This window comes from Cygnus olor, chromosome Z, assembly GCF_009769625.2.
Source record: "Cygnus olor isolate bCygOlo1 chromosome Z, bCygOlo1.pri.v2, whole genome shotgun sequence".
Lineage (NCBI taxonomy): Eukaryota > Metazoa > Chordata > Aves > Anseriformes > Anatidae > Cygnus > Cygnus olor.
The window spans coordinates 2691566-2712350 of NC_049198.1; the positions used below are offsets into that span (position 1 = coordinate 2691566).

A 20785-nucleotide genomic window follows, 5' to 3' on the forward strand; every position below is an offset into this window, starting at 1 on the left:
CGCCAGGACCGGATGGCAGCGCCCGTCTTATCAGAGGAGCTGTGCTTTTATTTTGAATTGCAAAAGCCTTTCAAGGTCTTCATCTCCCAAAACTGAACTCTGGGGGCTGCGCTCGGGAGGGCAGTGGCCCCGCAGCTCGTGGGACCCAGTGGCCTCCGATAGCTTTGGTGGCGGCGGTGGTGATTTATCCCTGCGCCAAGAGGGCGATGGGCAGGTTGCTGTCGCCGGAGAGGGGATTTTGGCAAGCTCAGCCTCAGGTCTGCTTTGCGTGGTTGTAACTCGGGAGCCCTTTGTGTGCTGGTTTCTCCTTCTCAGAAGGTTTCTGGTTCAGCTCTGGGGTGGGTTGAGGTGGAGAAGGGGTGTGCCCTGCTGGAAGCCAGGCAGGGAGGCGTTTGTTCACCAACGCCGCCATCCGGGGCAGGGACCAGCCCCGAGTTGCTTGGTGGGTGCATGGCACCGCTAAGGCTTGCTGGGGTTTCCTGTGTGTTCCTGCCTCTGAAATCTCCTGAAACCTCCCCGATTGTCCTTAAAATGGGATCACACTGGCTTGTATGAAATGCACGCAGATGGGGCGCAGGAGCCCGTGGGAGTGAGGGCAGGGGCTGTGGGAGCATCCTGGAGCCTTGGGAGGAAGCTGCTCCTCCAGGGATGTGTCCTGGCCACCTGGGAGGAGAGCAGGGGGGACGTGTGTGGCACAAACAGGGTCGGGGGGGGGGGGTTGCATTAGGATTTGGGGGGCTCCACGTGCACCAACTGCACCCTTGTGCTTAACCACACCGCACAGCCCACCCTGCTCCCACACGCTGGGCAGGATTTCTCTTTTCGGTCTTAAAATCCCCTGGGATATTTCCCCCTCTCCTGGGAGGGGTCTCCCCCGTCCCCCTAGAAGGCCTCCTTCTTCCCACCCCATCGCGGGCAGGGCTTGGCGAGGCGCAGGGGGAGGGATTCCCAATCTGCCACTTTCTGAAAAAAGAGAAAAGTTTCCCACACCTTTGAGGGGTGCAGAAGGAGAGGCAGATAAAGAAGGTTCTTTAAATTAAAACTTCAAAAATAATTAGACTGACTGTATACTAAACAACAGCAAAGAGGCCCATTTACTGTAAATATTATGAATGGATTTGGCTGGCTTCTTCATCCCCACCCTTCCTCTAAGGCTTTTCTCTGAGCTGAGTCGAAATTCGGCCTTCAGACAGCACGGTACTCTATAATTTGCATGGCTGATGAGGCCCAAAGCCTGGTACAGAGGAAACTGGAGTCAGCTGGCTCCTCTCTAACCACTGGAGACAGGCAGACAGGCATTTTTGGTGTGTGCGTGTGTATTTTTTTCCCCCTTGTAGCTGCAGCAGACTCAGACCGGTGGCTGCAGCCTTGCTGGCTTTTAAAGAAAGTGGGTACAAGAAAGGTTCTTCTCTTCTCGGGTAATTTTTAGCCGTGGTAGTTGATTAATCACCGTAATTAGGCAGTAGCAATGACTAATAGGATGTTTGTGAATCAAATTTCTGGTTTGGTGGACTCCATGAACCCGGCAGTTTCACTTTGGTTCTTTCTTTCCTGTCCCCGCTCCCCACTGCCCCATGCACGTCCCCACCTGGCTGCGAACCACGCTGTTCTCCTCACGCCTCGGCTGCCCTCCCGGCCCTGCCTGCCTTCTGCCACAACGCTGCCCACCCTCGGGGCTTCGTAGCAAACCCTTCCTCAGTTTGCTCTTGTGCTCCATAAGCCCCACGGTTCGGGGCTGGGTGACAGGTTGGGCACCCCAGGAGAAGGCTGGCCCCAGGTGCCATCACGCTGTGCTGGAAACCATAGGGGATGTCCTCGGGGACCAGTTGTCTTCTCTTCCCACCATCCAACCCCACCTCATTTTGGTGCTGATTTCACAAGGGGGTTTTGCAGCCCTGCTGGAGGTGATGGGAATTCCTGCTCGGGTCCCCAGAGGATGCCTGGACCGAGCAGAGCACTCCCGTTAATGCAGGAGAAAGTCTCATCAGTCACCACTAAGTGGGTCCGAACCAAAGCCCTGGTTACAAACGTCAGACATCATCACAGTCCCGGACTCCGTCCCATGGTGGCATCTGCCAAATTTTATCCCCTGCGTCCCCATCAGACTCAAAAGACTTCAAATCTGTTCACAGGCTTCTAGACACCAGCCCTTAGAAAACTGAGTGCAAAGGCCTTCCGTCCTTCCCCAGGCAGTGAAAATGGCTCATGGTGGAATAGAAATTTGAAGTTTCACACAGAGAATTGAGATTTTCTTTTTCCAGGCAGGGAGATTTCATGTTGCTGTTGGTGACAAAGCAAAAGTTTTGGGGGAAAACTCAGGACATCAATTTTTAGGCAAGGTTGACTTATGTTGAGGAGCAAGGAGCCACTTAACATTAGCAACTTGCTAATGAATTAAAGAAATTATCTTAAGGCTCTTTGGCCATCATGGTTACAGTATAGGTTGAGTAATAAGAAACTGCCTCATTAGACATAGACACAAATTTAAGGTCTAGCCTGTCAATCCGAGGATTAAGGACTCTGTAAGTACCTACTGACACGATGGGCTGTAATGGCTCCTAAAGAGATGTTATGGTCTATCGTGTCAATAATCCACAGATTAAGGGCTCCCTAAGCAAGTGTTGACGTGACCGACTGTCTTTGGGGGCTCTCATGCTGGCGGGGGGGGCACGTCCCCGGGGGCCACCCCGCGGGTGGCTTGGGTGGGCGCATCCCTGGGGGGGTTATTTTGTTATTTTCTCTGTGAACAACAGGAGTCAAGCAGGTGACAATCCCCTAAATTAGCCTTTCAGAAATCACCGGAGCCATCAAAAGCAGGGGAGCGAGGAAGCCGAGGAAGCCGGCGCTGTCTTGCCCTGGTGTGCAGTGAGATATAAAAGGTTTGGGGCAAACATTCCCGTGGGTGGTGTCTGCAGGCTGCCCACAAGGCACAAAGACCCTTTTCTACAGCAGGGTATGTCCTTTAATTTGGATTTTTCTTTGCTTTTGCAAGGCATACCTGGAAATCTGGCTTTGAAGGGTTTTTCTGGACTTGTTTTTTTTTTGTTTGTTTGTTCCCCTGCCCAAGGACCCTGTGAATTACCCAAGAGATTAGAAGGGAGGTGACAAATCCCTGCTTCATGCCTGTTTGTCTTCGCTTTGATTAGCTCTGTGGTTGCACATCGTGCTCAGTGTTCTCCTCACCTTGATGCAATTCCTGGTCCCTTCCCAAATAAGAGTTCAGGCACATGTTTTTCCTGAGATCCTGGGAAAAAGGTACTTAGAGTGACATGAGGGGCAAAATTGCAACTACAGTGCTCCAAGCTGGTCTGAGAGACCCTCAGGAAAACACAGGGGAGCATGCAAAAACCTGTGCAGAGCCAACGTGAACCACTCCTGGCATTTTTTAAAGTGTATTTGCTCATAAGAGGGGAGGCTATAATCAATTAATTGCGGCAAGTACATTTGCATCCGGCTCGTGGTGCTGCACGCAGTGAATTTGTATGTGAACCACAAAAGCGTTGCACCTTTTCTGCAGGATTTGTTGCCTGCTTTTGGGTGGGTGGGAAGAGGTCTTGCAGGCAGTGGCTGCCTTTTCTCCATCTCCGTCTCTTCCATCTCAGTGTGCAGCAAAAGATGGGGGGCATGGCTCTGCCCCGCGCTCGCAAATGCTGCTTAAGGTCAGCCAAGAGATTACGGGCTCGAGATGCGCTGAGCTCGGTCTCAGCCTTGGCCCCGAGCAGACGACACAATGTGCTGACACCAGTCCAGCCAATTTTTTTTTTTTTTTTAAGCACAGATGCCCTCCGCGCGTGCTGACAGATAAAGGAGGAAGGGCCTTTGTTTCATCTGTTCTCCAGTGCTCGGTGCACGTGTACTTTAATTTATCCACCGCTGCTGCCCATTCGTGCTGGGTTGTCGGTCATGGGTGCAGGGTCACCACCACGAGTGGCTCAGCGAGGGTACCCGAAAAGAGGAGCCCTTCGTGGCCACGCTGGGGGAGGTGATGGCATGGTGAGGTTGGGTGGGAAATCGCAGCCCGGGCCTCCCAGAGGAATGAGGTAGGGGAGGGCGTGTGATGGTGGGAAGCTCAGGAAGAGCACCAGGAGACCCTTCAGGGCGAAGCTGCTGTTAAAAAGAATCAAGACACGTAAATCTTTGTGGTTAAAACACTTCTGCAGTCGGATAATTTAATTTACGTGTAGTCCTAATATCACTGAGAAAAGATCCGATTACAGGCATTTAAAAACCTAATCAGGAATGCCATTCTATTCCCATTTTCAGCTAAGAACTGTTCCTGTCACAGATTCCAGTGACGATCTAGATAGCTCCTGACTCGATCAAATGGGAGTAGTCCGGGCGGGTAAGATAGCGGGCGGGTAAGATAGCGCAGTGTGTGCTCAACTTGCTGTTTTCCTTAGAAGAAGTCGGTTGATTACAGGAAAACCTTTAGCTATGTCAAAACAAAACAAAGCAAAACAAAAGATCTCCCCTTCCCACCTCCCCCCTGATGTTTGTGAACTTGGCACCGGGACAAGGCTGAGATCTGAAAACCCGCGCGCAGCTTTGCTGGCCGCAGCGTTGCTGCCTCTGGGCAGAGCCTGGAAGAAGTGCACAACTCTGGGGGGAGAGAGAAAGGGGGGGACCCTCTCCTTCCTCTCCTCCACCGCCAGGCAAAAGCTGTGAGCAGCAGCGAGTGCTTGGTCTCTGTCTTCTGCAGGGCTCGGCTTTTGCAATCGTTTCTGGCACTCCTAATACCAGCCCAGAGGGTATTAAGGGCTGGATAGATGGACTGGAAATCATGAAAACATCTAGTGATGAACAGGAGGGATGGAGAGGGCTGATGCACATTTTTAAGCCAAAATTTATGTTCAGCGTGCTTTTTTTCAATCCAAAATGGCCTTTAAAAAAAAATCAGACAGGAACTTCTCCTGAAATGAGCTGAAATGTCTCAGTTCCTGAATGAAAAAGAACTTTTTCTTCCTGGTTCCCTCATAAAACTGCCAGAACTCTGAAAGAAAAAGTACAGATGCAGATGACACGGTTTCATCATCCCGAAGCTGTTGATGTGTCGAGGAGCAAAGCCGCTCCACGAATTCCTTGCTGCTTCCAGCACAGCTGCGATGTGAGGTGCGAGTCTGCTGCGGCTCGCGAAAACCAAGCACGGGGCTCTTCCTGGGGCACTCAGGTCCCTCTGTGGTGTCAGTCTCCCTCATCCACTTTCCTCCATGGCACCAGAGCATGAGAAACCCTGGCTCTGGCCTTTCGTCGGGCAGTTTAGGGCAGGACTCGACAATTGCGAGGGTCAAGGCAGGCGGTGGGAAACCTCATGGTCTGTCCGTCCGGTTTGCGTGTTGGAAAGTATCTGGGGTGATGCCTTCGTGGAGTGATGCTCCCTTCCCCCCCGAGGGATGGGCTGGTAGAAGTCAGGATGGCCCTTCTGGAGAGTTCACAGGGTGTCATCTGGCATGGTAGAAAAATGAGAAAAAAAACGTGGTTTTCCATGCGAATGTGGGGCCAAGTCAACACAAGCTTCTTCAAAGACATTGGCACCAACCTGCTGAGAAATATTGCCCCCAAAAGTTTGGGGTGCCACACTGTTGCCTCGATTTCTCCCCTCCATGCAGAAACGTGCTCTGCTTCGGCCAGTGGTTCTCTGTAGACGCGACTATGAGTGATCAATACGACTAATTCTCCAAATTCCTGCAGGCAGAGGCTAGCTTTATTTTCAGTTATTTATTTTTTTCTTTACAATAAGTTTGCACAATGTACTGGGGTGCCCTTGATCCTGATGGGGCCCCTAGGCAGGCTGCCTTGCAAACCATAGAAATAATAATAAACCAACGATAGCAGCAAATGGAGGGGTGCTTAATAAGAAAATAATGGTGCGCATGTTTCTAGCATTAAGCATTATCATTGTTTGCTGGGGTATGGGAGCACACACAGCTTGCTGGGACTTTTCCAGGCATTTAGAAAGGGATGCGTTTGCTCCGAGGAGCTCGTAAAAACGATGCTTTTAACTCAAAACTAGAATCCCAAAGTGTTTCTCAGCCGTTTATGTACTGGCCCACGCAGTGGCCCCGGTTCAGCTGGTGCACGGTGCGCTGGCCGTGGCAGCTGGTGGCCCATGAGGACACGCTGCGGGAGATGTGGCTGCAAATTTCCCAGGATCTGGGGATTTGTGCAAGTTTGCAGCAGGGCTTGCTGTGGGAGGTGGCACGGGATCATGAGATGACCCCACTGGGGTGTTTGGGGACTTTTGGGAGCATTTTGCTTCATTTCTGTGCCTAGCCCAGCCTGTGGTCGTTGCCATAAAGCGGAGCCTTTTGGGGAAAAAAATTTCCATCTCTGCCGGAAGCGTGCCTGCGTCACTTTTTCCTTCTCTCCTGCAACCTCCTCTCCGGCCTCCGCTGCCCAGGCGATGCCACTGGCTTTTCCCACCCATTTTCCCTGCTGATGCCAAAATGGGGGGAGCAGGGGAGCTCCGCCGGGGCCCCAACAATTGTGAAAAGCGGCTGTGGTGGTGGCTGGCTCACCGGGCTGGCAGGGAGGCCTGACCCTGCTTATCCGAGCTCAACCCATATATTCTCATGGCTTTTTGACTAGACATCCAGTCAACAGCCGAATCCCGCAAACGGAAGACGCTCTGGCATATTTATACTGTGTGCTGGCACTGGTTCGTTTAAAAAATCCCGGATTACCTAAGACTTGTCCTTGAGGTCTGGTCACCCCATGTCATTGAAAAACCTAGTGGGATTCATTCATGAACTTCCAGCCCTCCATAAAGGTCTGTTCATTCATAGCCAAGGCAGTTTTCTTTTTCTTTTTTGCCTTTTTTTTTAATGCGCTGGCAATTAAATAACTCTTTGTAAGTTGCAATGAGCTACTTGTTAAGTGGTCTTCACTAATGCAAGCACAAACATGAGGTGAAAAAGGCTTTTTTGCCCCCTCTCCTCCTGAAAGGGATGCTTTTATGTTAAAGAAAATAAATAAAAACTCACAGGAATTTCAGCAGGGTTCAATGGCTGTTGCTGCAAAATTCCCTCAACTGCTGTAAAGCAAAAGGACCTGCAGGCTCTAGGCATTGATGGCAGGCTCTGATTAGGTGGGTTGGTTGCTTGGGTTGTGCTTTTTTTTTTTTTTTTTTTTTACAGCTTTCACGACTCTTGAAGCAAACAGCTAGTTAAACCATCTTTAGAAAAAAAAATAAAAAAATCCACCCCTCTCTCTGCGCATGTACACAAACAGCAGTTTTGCCCCCCCTGCCCGAGCAGCGCGGTGCCTGACGCTTCTCTGGGGGGAGGCTCCTGCGGCCGCCCCCGGCTCGCCGCCGGACCCAGGGCTCAGGGCCAGCCGCTTTTTTAACAATTAACTTTTTTTCCGCCATCAACCAAGCTCGTTTCTTTACTTGGGCAAAACTCCCGCTGGCGGGGAGGGTGCGGCAAGGGGGGGGGGTGCGCAGCCCAGCGGGCGCCCAGGCGGCTTGCATCACCCCCAAATTGTGCTTTTTTTTTTTTTTTTTTTTTCCGGGGGAAAACGCAGTCCCGGGGGTGTTTCTTGATAAACACCCGCTTGGGGCATCCTCTGTTGGCGGGGGGAAAAGGGGTGCCGGCACCCCGTTCGCTTAGGGCCGAGGTAACCCAAGCCGCACCGCCCCTTCCCTCGCTCGTCCCCTTTCCCCAGTGGTGCCAGGTTTCAGCAGCATTGAGTTAAAGGAAACAAAAGTCCTGGGAGGCACCGGCAAGGGGAGGTGGACGGACAAACTGGCGGCACACCTCGACCCTGTGGCGCGATGCTCTGTGGGGCTGTCCCCCCAGGGTCCCCCGGCCCCGCTGTCCCCGGGGGCTGGCAGCCCAGCGACCCTCCTGCTGCCGGCCGGGTGCGTTCGGGCCCGGTTTTAGTAGCTGCCTCCAGCAACTGCAGAAATATTTTCCTCGCTGGCATAGAAATGAGGAAATTAAAAGTGTGCGGCTGGAGTTTTTTTTTTGTTTTTTTTTTTCTTAAGAGCACAGTGCCGTGCTTTAAACAGGAGGCCAGAGGAAAATGCCTGTGCTGGGGAAGCAGGCTTATTAATAGCGAAAAGTACAGAAAAATACAGAAAATAAGGCGGGGGGCTCAGGCGGCACTGCGGGGCCTCATGGTGCTTGGCTGGGGAGGCCTCTGGGTGCTGCCCCCCGCTCGCCAACTCATGGCCCCAGCTGGAGTTTTGAATTATTATTTTTTTAAATACAATTATAGAGATTAATAGTTCCCAGGTCTTAACATGCCTGTGAAGGCTGGGAGGAATTGCTAGCTGAGCAGCACTGGGCTGGTACAGATCCCCTGTCAAGGAAAGGGGGTTTTCACTTCCCTCAGCCCCCCCACCCTATTTTCCTCCCCTCCTTCCTGTGCTGTACCCTCGCTGCTCGCGCCCGGTTAGGCGGAGAAGAAGGAGTTGAAAAAATGGGTTAAGGGAACTAAGTTTGGGGCTGCTCTTGTGGTTTTTTGTGACCGTTTTTGTTAACAAACGCAAGGCTTCCGGTCTCCACCCTGCCGCTGCAAGCCGCCGTCTGCTTGCGTTTCCCGCGGCCTGCCTTCAGCTGAGGGCCCGGCCTGGGCGTCCGTCACCCCAAAGAGCCCCCCCGAGCAGGGCAGCCGGGCCCCAGACCCCCTGTTTCACTGGGGTGACCTCCAAAGTGTGTCTGTTGGGTGCAAATAAATGTTTTTAGGGTGTCTGGTCCTGCTGGACGCAGCTAGCCAAAGCAGGAAGGGTGCTGCTGCTAGGCCCCGGCAGTCCCGTCGAGGGTTCGGGTGAGGGACGGCGGCGCTGCGGGGTGCTGCTGGTGTCTCGAGCTGCTTTTGGGGAGGGGGAGCTGGTGCTTTGGGCCCTTGTACCCCACCAGAACTAGGTGCTGAAGCAGCACGGCAAACACCCAGACGTGGGTGAGCATAAACGGGCTTAACTGTGGCTGTCACACATTGCGTTCAGAAGCGGTGGCTCTGCTAGGGCTGTTGGTGCGTGCATGGAGAGCATCATGAAGGCACGGGCAGGCAAGCAACCTCATGGCATTACATCGTTTTTGAGTCATATTACCCCCGCAGTACTCAATTTCTCCTCTTCTTCCTTTTTTCTCACCTCCTTTAGATTCCCAAGTTCTTCAGGAGCCGGGGGATCGGTCACACTGGTGCGTGGTGGCATACTGGGAAGAGAAAACGCGCGTGGGTCGGCTGTACTCTGTCCAAGAGCCCTCCCTGGATATCTTCTATGATCTACCTCAGGGGAATGGTTTCTGCCTCGGACAGCTCAACTCGGACAACAAAAGCCAGCTGGTGCAGAAGGTCCGCAGCAAGATCGGGTATGGCATCCAGCTCACCAAGGAAGTGGACGGCGTGTGGGTGTACAACCGCAGCAGTTACCCCATCTTCATCAAGTCGGCCACACTGGACAACCCCGACTCCAGGACGTTGCTGGTGCACAAAGTGTTTCCAGGTTTTTCGATCAAGGCTTTTGACTACGAGAAGGCATACAGCTTGCAGAGGCCGAATGACCATGAGTTCATGCAGCAACCATGGACCGGATTTACTGTTCAGATCAGCTTTGTGAAAGGCTGGGGCCAGTGCTACACGAGACAGTTTATCAGCAGTTGCCCATGCTGGTTGGAGGTTATTTTTAATAACCGATGACTCGAGACAGAGTGGACTCATGACATTTATACTACTTTGCTGCTATTATTTCCTTCTGAGTGCTTGCTTTTCATGCAAACTTTTTGTCTTTGTTTTGTTTTGTTTGTTTTTTTTTTCCTGTTTTGAGAAATAGCTTATGGAAAGATTTTTGCCTTGGTATTTTGATAAATATATATATTTTTCAAAAGTGTGAATGACCAATAACTCAGAAGGGCAAGAGAAGGGTGTGGGGTGTGGGGGAGGATCGCATATGATAATTGTTTCCCACCTCTGAAAGGATTATCCTATGCGATCAAGGATCGGGAAGCCACCTGCTCTTTGTTACGGCTCTGTCTCTTAGATAACACGACAGGAGACCCATATTTTTCACGCACCACCTTCCCCTTGCCTCCAGCCGTACCCAGTGGTGGTGACACCCAGCTGAGACCCCTTCCTCAGCGGTGCTGACCCTACCTAGCAGCCGCCAAGTGATGGTGCAAAACCTTCCCAGCCAGGTCTTTACCCACCCTTGTCAATTTTTTGTTGTTGTTGTTGGGCTTGAGTCTCGTCCCTGTGTTCATCTTGTCCACCGTGGGAGTATGGGTGTTGGGGGAAGTCTGCCCATCCTTCTGCTGCTTTTTTTATTGTCTTGGATTGATGCAAGGGGAGAAAGCAACCGTGAAGAAACCGTGCATGGCCCGTGCTTTACAATTTGAGCTGAGATGCGAAGTGACAGAAGCATAAGCTTAAAAAAAAAGCAAAGCAAACAAACAAGCAAAAAAAAAACCAACAAAACAAAACAAAAAAAAAACAAATGGGGAAAAAAAGAAAAAAAGTGTTCATGATAGTTGGTCTGTTGTAACCTGCTTAGATCAGGTTATCCTGGTACCATCGTATCTGGAAATGCAGTTGTGCTTTCATTTCTTCTTGAATTCATACACAAGTATGATACTTTTACACTGTTCTTAGCTCAATGAGCATGTTTAGACCTTAACATAAGCTATTTTTCTAAATATAAAGGTTTAAATGAACAAGAGAGCATTCTCATTGGAACTTTAGCATTGTAGTGCTTTGGAAATAAAACACACAAAAAAGGACTCCTTAAAAAAACCCTGAGATTTATTAAAGAAAAAAGTGTATTTTATGTTATATATAAATATATTATTACTTGTAAATATAAAGACGTTTTATAAGCATCATTATTTATGTATTGTGCAATGTGTATAAACGAGAAAAATAAGAAAGATGCACTTTGCTTTAATATAAATGCAAATAACAAATGCCAAATTAAAAAAAAAAAAAAAGACAAAACAAAAACCCCACGAGATTGGTGTTTTTTTCTATGGGTGTTATCATCCAGATGAATGTTTTTTCTAAAGGAGTTTATGTTCCATTGAAAAATAAAAACGTACACTTGACCGAGGCTGTGCGGAGTGGCTTTCTTAGTGGTGGGGAGGAGGCAGGCAGGAGGGACACTGCTCTGCGTGGGTCTTGTGCAGGGCACCCACCCGGCTCTTGCTGAAGAAAACCTGACACGCTTGTTTTTGCTGGTTATTCCTATTTCTTGTAACTCCAGCTCGAGCAAACTCTCGTGCCAGCTCTCGTCCAACACCATCGCAGTGCACGTGTCCTCAGCCAAGGAGAAGGTCCCTCCAGCTGGTTCAGCTCCTGCCTTTTCTGGAAGGAAGCCTTTCTGGAGTGGACACCACCAGCATCCTGGAGCCTGGAGGCTTTGGAGAGGTACCATGGGCTTGAAAGTGACTTCCAGCCTCTGCTGCCCTTCATGTGGCTGATGGGCCTAGTGGTAGAAGAGGCTTTGCGAGCATCTGGACCAGGTTCACCCGACACTACGCCTTTCTGTCCAGCGGAGACGTGCCCTGCCCAAGGGGATTTACTGAGATACGATATTTGGTCTGCTCTGACTGGACTGTGCCTTCAGTTGGCTTCATTCCGCTGAGCGCACGACCCGGCTTCAAAACGGCTTCTCATCACATGCGAGGTTCGTGTGGGAGTTTCAATTTCCAGCCTCTCAGCTTCAAGTGGGAGTCATCACCAAAAGCTGAGGGCATGGTGGATGTACCCGCCCTGTCCTGCTTGATGTGCACTGAAGAGAGAGGGCAGACATCAGGGCAACTTCAGCTACACTACAGTTTGGCTCCTTTCCTTTCCCTTCTGCGCCAGCAGCCTTGAAATACTCGATAACCACCTCACATCTCAGTGGGCCAGCGGTCGAACTAGCGTGGATGGTTTATATCGGAGGATCAAGGAACAGTGCTCGTGCCCATGGCCTTGACACCCACCCAGAGAATGCAGCACCAAAGGCCCTGCAGGTGATGGATAAAGCAGACAACTTTATTACAAAACTAACTCAACGCCTCCTTTTGTAGCACATACCAGCAGCAGTGGGGCTGTGCAGGGACCTTGCTCTGGAAGGATTCTTCCAAGCCCAGGAGCCATCAGGTCAAGGGCCACGTTAGGCTTACAGCCAGCTGGCTAAGAGGCTGGCTTTTACTCTGGGGTAACCAAAGGGTAAGGAATGTTGGGCTTGTTCTTATTTTTCCTCCCTCCAAATCTCCCTGCTATGCTGGCAGCTGGAGATGGTCTTCACCCAGAAGAGCTGAGATGATGGTTTTGTCCCTTGCTTGTGATACCAAGGTAGCACCGAGCCATGTGGGCACACCACAGGACTCTGCATTTAAGGGCTGTTTTGCTGATGATTTTACTTCTTTGTGTGAGGTTCAGCATATCCTGGAGGTTAAAGCCCAGGAGCCTGGAGATGCGTGTTCTTGCCCTTGCTCATCAGGCAGTGAGATGCGAACAGATCGTTTAACCGCGCTGTTTCTCAGGACTCCCACTTGTGAGAAACAGAGGATACAAACTGTAACTCCTCCTGGGAGCAGTGCGAAGGAGAATGGAGGGACTGTACCCCTGTATGAGCACACCTCACAGCAGCTTTCCAAAGTATGTAATGCGAAGGGATAAAATGACCCAGCAGAGCCCAGAGGCTGCCTGTGGAGGTGTCCCCATGGGTGCAGCACTGGTGGGCTGTGGCACTGCTCACCAGGAGCTGCGAGGGTTTCCTGGGGCCAGGAAATCCTCTGCACAGCCCATGTTACCCCTTGTCCTGTGAGGCTGCCTCTGGCCTTGGCTGGAGACACGTTGCTGAGCTGGCTGGACCTTGGGCTGGATGGATGTGGCTTGCCAGGTTGAATGCTACGGCGCTGGGCTGGAGAGTGAGTTAAAACACCTCACGGAGCACTTTATTTTATGGGGTCTTTGCTTGCATTCGTCTGTCAAAATAAAAGACCAGGCAACACTGTTTTCAGTAAGAAGGCTGGGAAAAAATCAGCAAAACTATGTCTTTTCAATACTACTGCAGCTTTAGCTAAAACGTTCCAGACTTCACCTCCTGCTAAGCTAATTTTAGCCCTCTTTCAATGCAAGAAAATGAAGACAGAAGAAGGAAAAAAAAAAAAAGAACATGACAGAAGGATGCTGAGCACCAGCTCGTCTGTGTTCCTATTCACCCAGAGCTTGCTCAGCTCTAGGACTGGTAGATGCAGGTGGTGCTCGGGTAGGAAGCAGTCTGAAGGCTAAAATAGAGATAGGAGGTTAAAGCAAGGAAGAATTTCCCCTTGGCTGGGGTTTGTTGATGCTGTAAATCCGTCCGTAGGGCTCAGAAAGGCCGCAGCCACATCAAGCAAGGTGCTGACCTGGTTCGAGTTGCTCCCCCCGGCGCCGTGCGCTGTGGCCGGAGGCTTCTCCTGGTCGTATCCCTCCTGCTTTGTGCCCGTCCCGCTGCGGCTGGCGCCAAGCCAGGCTGAAACACACGCGCTCACATAAAGCCTGAGTGCTGGAGGTAATTTGTCAGAAATGCAGTTATGTGGCTGCTCTTGATCTGGTCAAATTTGGATGATCCAGTAATGCCCGGATTAAGGAGCAGAACCACAGCCCCGGCCTGCCCTTGGATGGAGGAGCTGTGGGCAAGGGCAGAGCTGGCTCCTTCCCAAAAGAAGATGCAGATGTCCAGCCTCTAGGTAGCTCCTGGACAGAAATATGATGTCCTTCTTGCTCCGTGCCCACTCCTTCCCACGGCACATCCCCTGGGTATGAGCCCCCAGAGAGCTGTGGACATCCATGGCCACCTTCCAACAAAGCGGCGGTGGCCCCGGGACCTCACGTATCATCGTGCTCTGCACGGCTTAGCTGCCATTACCACTCTTGCCTCCTTAGAAATCACCTTACCCAAAGCTCATTCACTTAAGAGGCTCAGACATGAGCTGGCTGAGACAGTCTCAAGTCCTGATTTCTCGGCGGTACGTGTCTCCCTCCTCCCCTCCCTGCAAAAGGATTTATCTGAAAATTTGGGATGTCTGAAATCGGTCTGTTCCAGTTGACTGTAATCTTGCTTTGTACCATGGCTCCAGCGTAATCGGTACTAAATCTTGTAATGACATACTGCAACACAGTAAATTACAGCACGGTCGGGCCTTTTTTTCCAGCGCTGCTGAGTGGTAATTGAAGAGTGCAATAAAGAAGGGTCAAACCATGTCACTTTTTGGTGGTAAATCATAGGTGAAATATGCTCAAACTGTCAGCTGCTGATAAAAGATAGTGTCTACAAGGTCCGATGCACTGCAAAGGACAGAGGTGAACCTCCACCATCTTGGGATCATAGGTTTTCCACGGGGCAGAGCCGTGATCCCTGTGTCATTTGGGTGATGCTCAGCATCGGACTCATTCCCCATCCACCCCAAGGCATCTGCAGGCTCTCGTCTTGCAGGCTGCTTGCAAGTCCACGAGGTGAACAGACCCCTCTGTCCACGCAGCCCTCGGGATGATGGGGTGGTTACGGGCTGGCAGCTCCACGCCATGCAAAGCGTGAGGCCTTGGGAAGGTGTTTGCTTTATGCTAGTTGCACTTTGCTCTCAGTTTACCCACGGAAAGCTGCCCCAGTGGGGCTCAACTCGGCGTGGAAGCTCGGCCGGGTCTATGTACGTGTGCATGTTTGGGTTTGCAGGGGCTCCTGGAGGCACAGTGGGGAAGAACTGGCTTGAGATGGATTAACAAAAACTGCCTGCACATGGAAACAGCGTTTGCTTTGTGCTGTCTAGATGTGCTTAAAAATAAGTGCCGGTTTACTGGGCACAGGCTTGGAGGCAAGATGTCAAGGTGGGGAGAGATCCCTGGTGGTTTAGGGGAGGAGACGGATGGGGGCTGAACAACCAACTGGGGGGGACATGTGTAGTACGAGGCGATGGATGGGGCTACTCCTGGCCATCCTTCTGCACGGTCATGGGGACTCACGTGGGCCTGAGCCTTTTGGGGCCAGGCATTGCAGAGGGAATTACCTTGTCCCAAGTAAAGTGGGGACCACAGCAAGGACAGGATCAGGCCCCAGCTCATGGAGAGGGCGGTCTGTCCCCTTGGTCCTGCTGTGCCACCAGTGCCAGCACTGCAGCAGGACGGGCATCTGTGCGTTGGTGCAGCAGAGCCAGGGGACATCCCTGGGCACTCCACTGAGTCACAGCGTAACTCTTTGGGCGGCTTACAGATGAAATGAAACAAAAACCAAAACACTTGAGAGGCTCAGGTAGTTCTTGTGGTTGGCAGGGAAGTCACCACCGTGTCACGTTTACCAGCCGAGGTCCCTGACATCAGCTCTGGGGGAAAACCCCAGGATGTTTTCTTCCTCATCCTGCTGACTGGACCAGCATCGTGACCTGCCAAAGGGCTCCTGGTGACGAACCAGACCATCTTCTTTTTTAGCTCTGGTTTCGGAAAGGCGAGAGGCTCCACCGCTCAGACGTCAGTCTGTCTGTCAGCACGCTGAGTAACTCCTGAACCCTGTGACAGCGTTAATCAGGCCTGAAAGCAAGGTGGGAATCCGAGGGGGAATTCAGTTTGTGCTTTCAGAGAAAAACAGAAAGTTGGGTGGAGGGGGAAGACCCGAATCAGCAGCTGCCCTGGGGCAGAGGCGGGCGGAGCTGTGCCGTGGTCCGTCCTCCTCGAGGGGACAGCAAGGGTGGGCTTTGCTGCCCTGTGCTGGGGCACTGGAAGTAGCTGAAACACGAGGGAGGTCCTCTGATGTCCTCCACACCCACAACCCACAGCTCAGGCCACGGGCACCGCCGGGAGACGGGGCTTGGATCTCCTCCAGCCAGCAGGAGACGAGCCCCGCCGAGCCCAACGCCGCGAGCAGATGCTCGGAGCTCTTGGCTCCGTCGCTGCTGGAGGAAGGAGACCCAGGCGTGCTGGGTGTTTCAGCAGCTCTGAGAACAAAACCTGGCTGGTCTTGTTGGCTTCGGTGGGGGAGAGCTGTTGGCAGTGCTCCTTGGTACCAGACGGGAACACACCAGTGTAAGACAGACACTGACTGTGCGGGTGCTGCTGGTTACTAGGTTACAGCGCACACGAGAAAAAAGGAAAAAAAAATCTCATATACAGCAAGCGACTAACTATTAATTTTGCTGGAGAGGCAATATTTAAGGCCGGCATTACTCTGGATGTATTTATATGTGTGTGCTCCGTCCTGTAGAAAACATATACGATACTCTGATAGTAGTGGGTCACTGGAGCTGGGCTGTGCTGGGACACCAGAGACCTGGGGGTGCCCCTGCCCTTCCCTGCAGCTGCCCAGCTGATAGTGCCACCTGGATGTGCTCAACACGGGGGAAAAATCCCATTCCAACCCCAAAAGTATCTGCTTTGCACAAAGCACCCTGCACCCAAAATAAAGGAGCAGGAGAGCCCCGTCACTCAGCCAGTGAAAGGACATAACTGTCCCCCAGTGTCACAGCTACTGGGGTTCATCAGCTCCTTTCAGAGCTAGCCTCCAGGGGAAAACGGGTCAGAAAACAAGTTTTGCCTCCCAGCTGCACGGCAAACTGGGGCTGAGGGCTTGGAAGAGGAGGAAAATGGAGATGTAAGCCGTTGCAAGAAGGTGCCCATTGAAAGCAAGCAGAAACCAGGTGTCAAGGCATTTCTAGAGCTTGATGGATGTAAAGGAAGGGCAACCAACTTCCCTGACTGTGACGGGAGCTGGGCCAGCAGCGGTGGGCAGGGTGCATGGACGAGGTGGCCGGGGGCTATGCTCAGCTGGTCACTGGGCATCACATCTGCAGAATTAAGGGCACAAAGGTTTGGTGCAGCAAACCCCAACTCCCGGAGACGCCCCGCACTGGAAGCGCTGTTTACTCCTTCCCTGCAAGCGTGGGCCCTGCGGTTTGATTTTCCTGCCCAGCACGCCGCGGGGAAGCTGAGATGAATGTCACGGTCGGAGTGCTCTCTGCTTTTAATAACCCATGCGGGGGAAGAGCTGGGCACCCACGGGCTGCTGCGGGCTCCCTGACCTGCTCCTCATGCCAGGGCCAGGAAGAGCAGGGCTGGAGGGAGGGCGCTGCCCGGGGACGGCCCCGTGGGGTGCTGCGGGGGCCGTGGGGGCTCCGTGCCCCCCACCCAGGCAGAGCGGGCTGCTTTCATCTTCCCGGCTGGAACATCTGGAGCCTGGACTCGTAAAACTTTCCTTGTTACTTTAACCCTTCAGGCCCTTTCTGGGAGATGGGGCTGAGCACAGGCAGCGGCACCGCTGGTCGGAGGCACTGTTTTTTGGGGCATCCCACGAGCACAGGGCTTCTTGGGACCGCCGAGGTCTTCGCCGGGAGGCGTCGCGATGCCCGGCAGCGTGGCTCCAGGCATGGATGGGTGTTTCGCACAGTCAACCCCGCTGCTCCCCATCCGAAGCCTTCAGTTCTGGGAGGTCATGCTGAGTTCAGGAGGCAAATTTCTCACCTGGGGCATATTCTTGTTGCAGGAAAGCAGATCTCCAGATAGGGACCTGCTTTGTTACAGGAAACCGATCTCCAGATACAGACCTGCTCACGGCTTGGGAAACGCCAGGAAGACAGAGGCAGGGCGATTTTGGTGTTCAGAGGGCCTAAAGCACATCCTCCTCCTTCCAATAGAGATGGACAGTCCAGAAAAATAACCTCAGCTGAAGCAACCAGGGACACAGCATTGTGGTAAGGCAGAATTTAAGGAATGTCTAAAATGGGACCGAGTGTGGAGATGGTCAACAGCAAGAGCAGCAAACCACAGGGAACAGCAAATCTCTGTCGTATGCTCATGCCCTGAAGTCTCAGCTGCTTTTCCAAGCTCGCTGCACAGCTCCCACCCAGGGGCTCTGCCTGGCACCCCTGGGTGCCCCTTGAAGCTCATGGATGCTGTGTGGGCACCTCACCTTTGCTGAAAACACGCACGTGTATCCAGTCCCCCAACCACAAGAGAAATGTGAAAACACGAGCTAAGAGCCGGCCAAAGACCCAGAGGCTGGATGGCCAAGGGACGAAAAAGTTTTTAGGAACTATCCTGGTGTTTAAGACAGTCTGAGTGGTTTTATTTTATTTTATTTTTAATAGTTGGTTTGGACTCTGGGACTCCCGATGAGGGCTTTCGGATGTGCCGGGTAGCTGAGGGACAGCCCCAGGCTTGACAAGCCCAGGGCTATACAAAAGCTCGTCCGCCAGAGACCAGAACCTCCTAACCTGAATGATGTGAGGGATTCACATGGCCCAAAGGAGCTGTGTGATGGGGCAGGAGGAAGGCTGGGGGACCTCATGTGCAGAGAAGTCTCACTGCCTTATTCTTCCACAGCCACCTCTCTCCCAAAGCAACGCTTTCCTGCCCCTCTGTGTTTTTGCAGTGGCCAACACCAACCTGAGTGCCCCGACCGAGCCACGGGCTGGCTGTCAGCCCCTCTGCCTCCACGGCAGCTGGGGTGGCTTTCCTCCAACAGCAGGAGTCATTTATTTTAGAGGCTTGCGATCACTTCTTCCCAGTCTATGTACACAGCTCTGTGCTGGAGATGAAGGATGACCATTTTCCCGAAGGATAATGCACCACGGGAAGGGTGCCTTCCCAAGGCACCTTAGTGCCCCACTGCTGCTGGTTGGCGAGACCTCCATGCCAGGAGACTCAAAGAGGGCATGGCACCCTCGGCTCCACGCGGCGGGGAGGCGAAATGCCCTTCCAGTTCAGGCATGCCTCCGAGTTCGCTGAAAACCACTTCTTATTAATTTGTGATTGAAACCGTAATTATGTCATCGCTATGAACAACCCCATCGACAAGCCCAGGCACGGGGAGCGCCTGAGCAGACGAGGCCGGCGCGCTGCGTGCCGCGCGCAGCCCGGCCTGGCCCTTCCCTCCTGCTCCTGTGGTCGGTGTTATTTGGGCTGCAGAAACCCGCTCTGGTCCCTGCTGCCCTTTCTGATGGGGCCAAACGTCCGCCAAGGTCCTGGGGTGTGCAGCTGCTGGAGGGAGGCTGGTGGGGTCCCGTGGCACCAAGCATGGTGCGTGGCCGCTGTCCCCGCACCGCTGCTGCCGGTGGCCCGGTGGCCGTCCCTGCTCTCTCCCCCCTGCCCTCTCCAGGTTCAGCTTGCTCCATTCTGTGCCTGAATTGCAAAAAAGGAACTTGTGTCCCTTTGCATATTCAGGTCTCAGCTGCTTCTGCAAGGTGCTTAATGCAGACAGCAGACCCTGGAAGCACCTGGTGTGTCTGCAGGGGATGTCTGGGTCCCAAAAGGACTGGGGTTTCTGATACTGCTGGCGCCCCACCTCCCTAAACACCACCTCCTGTGGCCCTACACCATGCACAGCCCCAGGGGCTGGTGCAGGACCCACAGCACACGTGGGGCATCTCCCACCATGTGATGCTGGGGTCCTTCCTCCACCCCTGACCTGACGATCTCCCAGAACATGTTCCTGCCCTGAGCGCTTCTTTCCTCAGGAGCTTCCACTCCTTCAGGTGTCCTCTTCCCCCTGGGGAAGCCAATCCCCCTCCCCTAGCCCCTGCTCCGTGAAATGTGGGATGCTGGTTTCAGCTTTCATTGTTCTCAGATGTTTTTGGACCTTATTAAGTAACATTGCAAATGCTGATGTTAATTAAAATTCCTCCAAACCGCTCCCTGCTCACCCTCGTCTCGTAGCCCCTCCTTAAAACCTCGTTCATTTTTGAGACCTTCCCAAGCTGAGGCTCTCCAGACCTGGCTTTGTTTGTGGGGTTTCTCTGTGCCACGTGCCTCCTCCGTAAAGAGCTCTGAAACGCAAAGAGCTCTCTGCACACCAAGGCTTCTTCTTCCTCACCATCTCGCTATCATCTTGTCTGTCCTTGGAGCGCAAGCCTGAGGAACATGAAAAGGATTTAGACAGGATTTATCTCACTTATACTGGCCTTTATCTGTGCCAGGAATGTCAGAGCCCGCGCTATCGGTGGGCATAGAGCAGCTCACAAAAACAACTCTTCGTCCTCCGTGCCCAGGGTTGTTCCTGCGCACGTCTCTTTGACAGACATTTTAGGAACTCAGCTCCCATCTGTTCTGCATGGACGTCAAATAGCTGGAATAATGTCCGTAAAATCCCCGTCTTTTTTTAGTTAGTAATCTCTATCCTGTGTTTTTGCCCACTGCATGTGCGGCATCTGTGTCCTTCGGAGATCTGTTAGCCTTGCTGCCGGAGCAGAACGCTGCCCTGCAGGATGATGGGCATGCAGACAAGGAAGAAAAATGTCGTCAAAATCAAAATTCAACCCAATGAAGAAAGAAAAATGAACCAATACTAGAAAACTGGATTGGAAGCGAGCACCAAAAACCAGCAAGTCCACCCCTAAACCGAAGGGCAATTCAGCTGTCTTTAAACCCCTTGGTGACAGGCATTTTTCCAACCTCTTGAAAATCTCATGTGAAACTATTTTTTTCAGACAATTTTTCCAAGCCTTAATTATCCCCTTCACTGGCAAGTTGCCCTCTGTCACCCAGGCTGCATCTTCCTTCCTGCAGTCTAAGCCTCTGACTTCTTGGTCCTTCCTTTGTGATTATGAAGGGTTTATTTCCTTTCTCTTGGTGGCTATATTTTAGGATTTACTGTGTTCCCTCTCTGTTTTTTTTCTTCTCTAGACTAAACAACCCCAGGTCCTTCAAACTCTGGGATATCTTTTAATTTTCTGAGCACTTTACAAATTGTCTTCCAGACTTCCTCTATTACTAGTTCACCTCCTTTCTTACTAAATCATTATCTGCCATTTATTACATATTACTTATGGGGGGTCAACGTTATTCAATACATCTTAAATTCCTATTATTATTGTAGAATTACTGTTACAGAACGTAG

The 20785-nt window shown here is 52.2% G+C and overlaps 1 protein-coding gene across 3 annotated transcripts in view; it reads left to right on the forward strand.

Moving 5' to 3' along the window:
• SMAD7 (SMAD family member 7) overlaps positions 1-11039 on the forward strand; it is a 28792-nt gene extending 17753 nt beyond the window's left edge. For all 3 annotated transcript variants that reach the window (XM_040540551.1, XM_040540549.1, XM_040540550.1), the window contains exon 5: positions 9104-11039. In XM_040540551.1, the coding sequence (XP_040396485.1) occupies positions 9104-9642 (539 nt within the window). In that variant the 3' untranslated portion in view covers positions 9643-11039. The remainder of the gene's footprint in view (positions 1-9103) is intronic.
• Positions 11040-20785: the final 9746 nt, after the last annotated feature.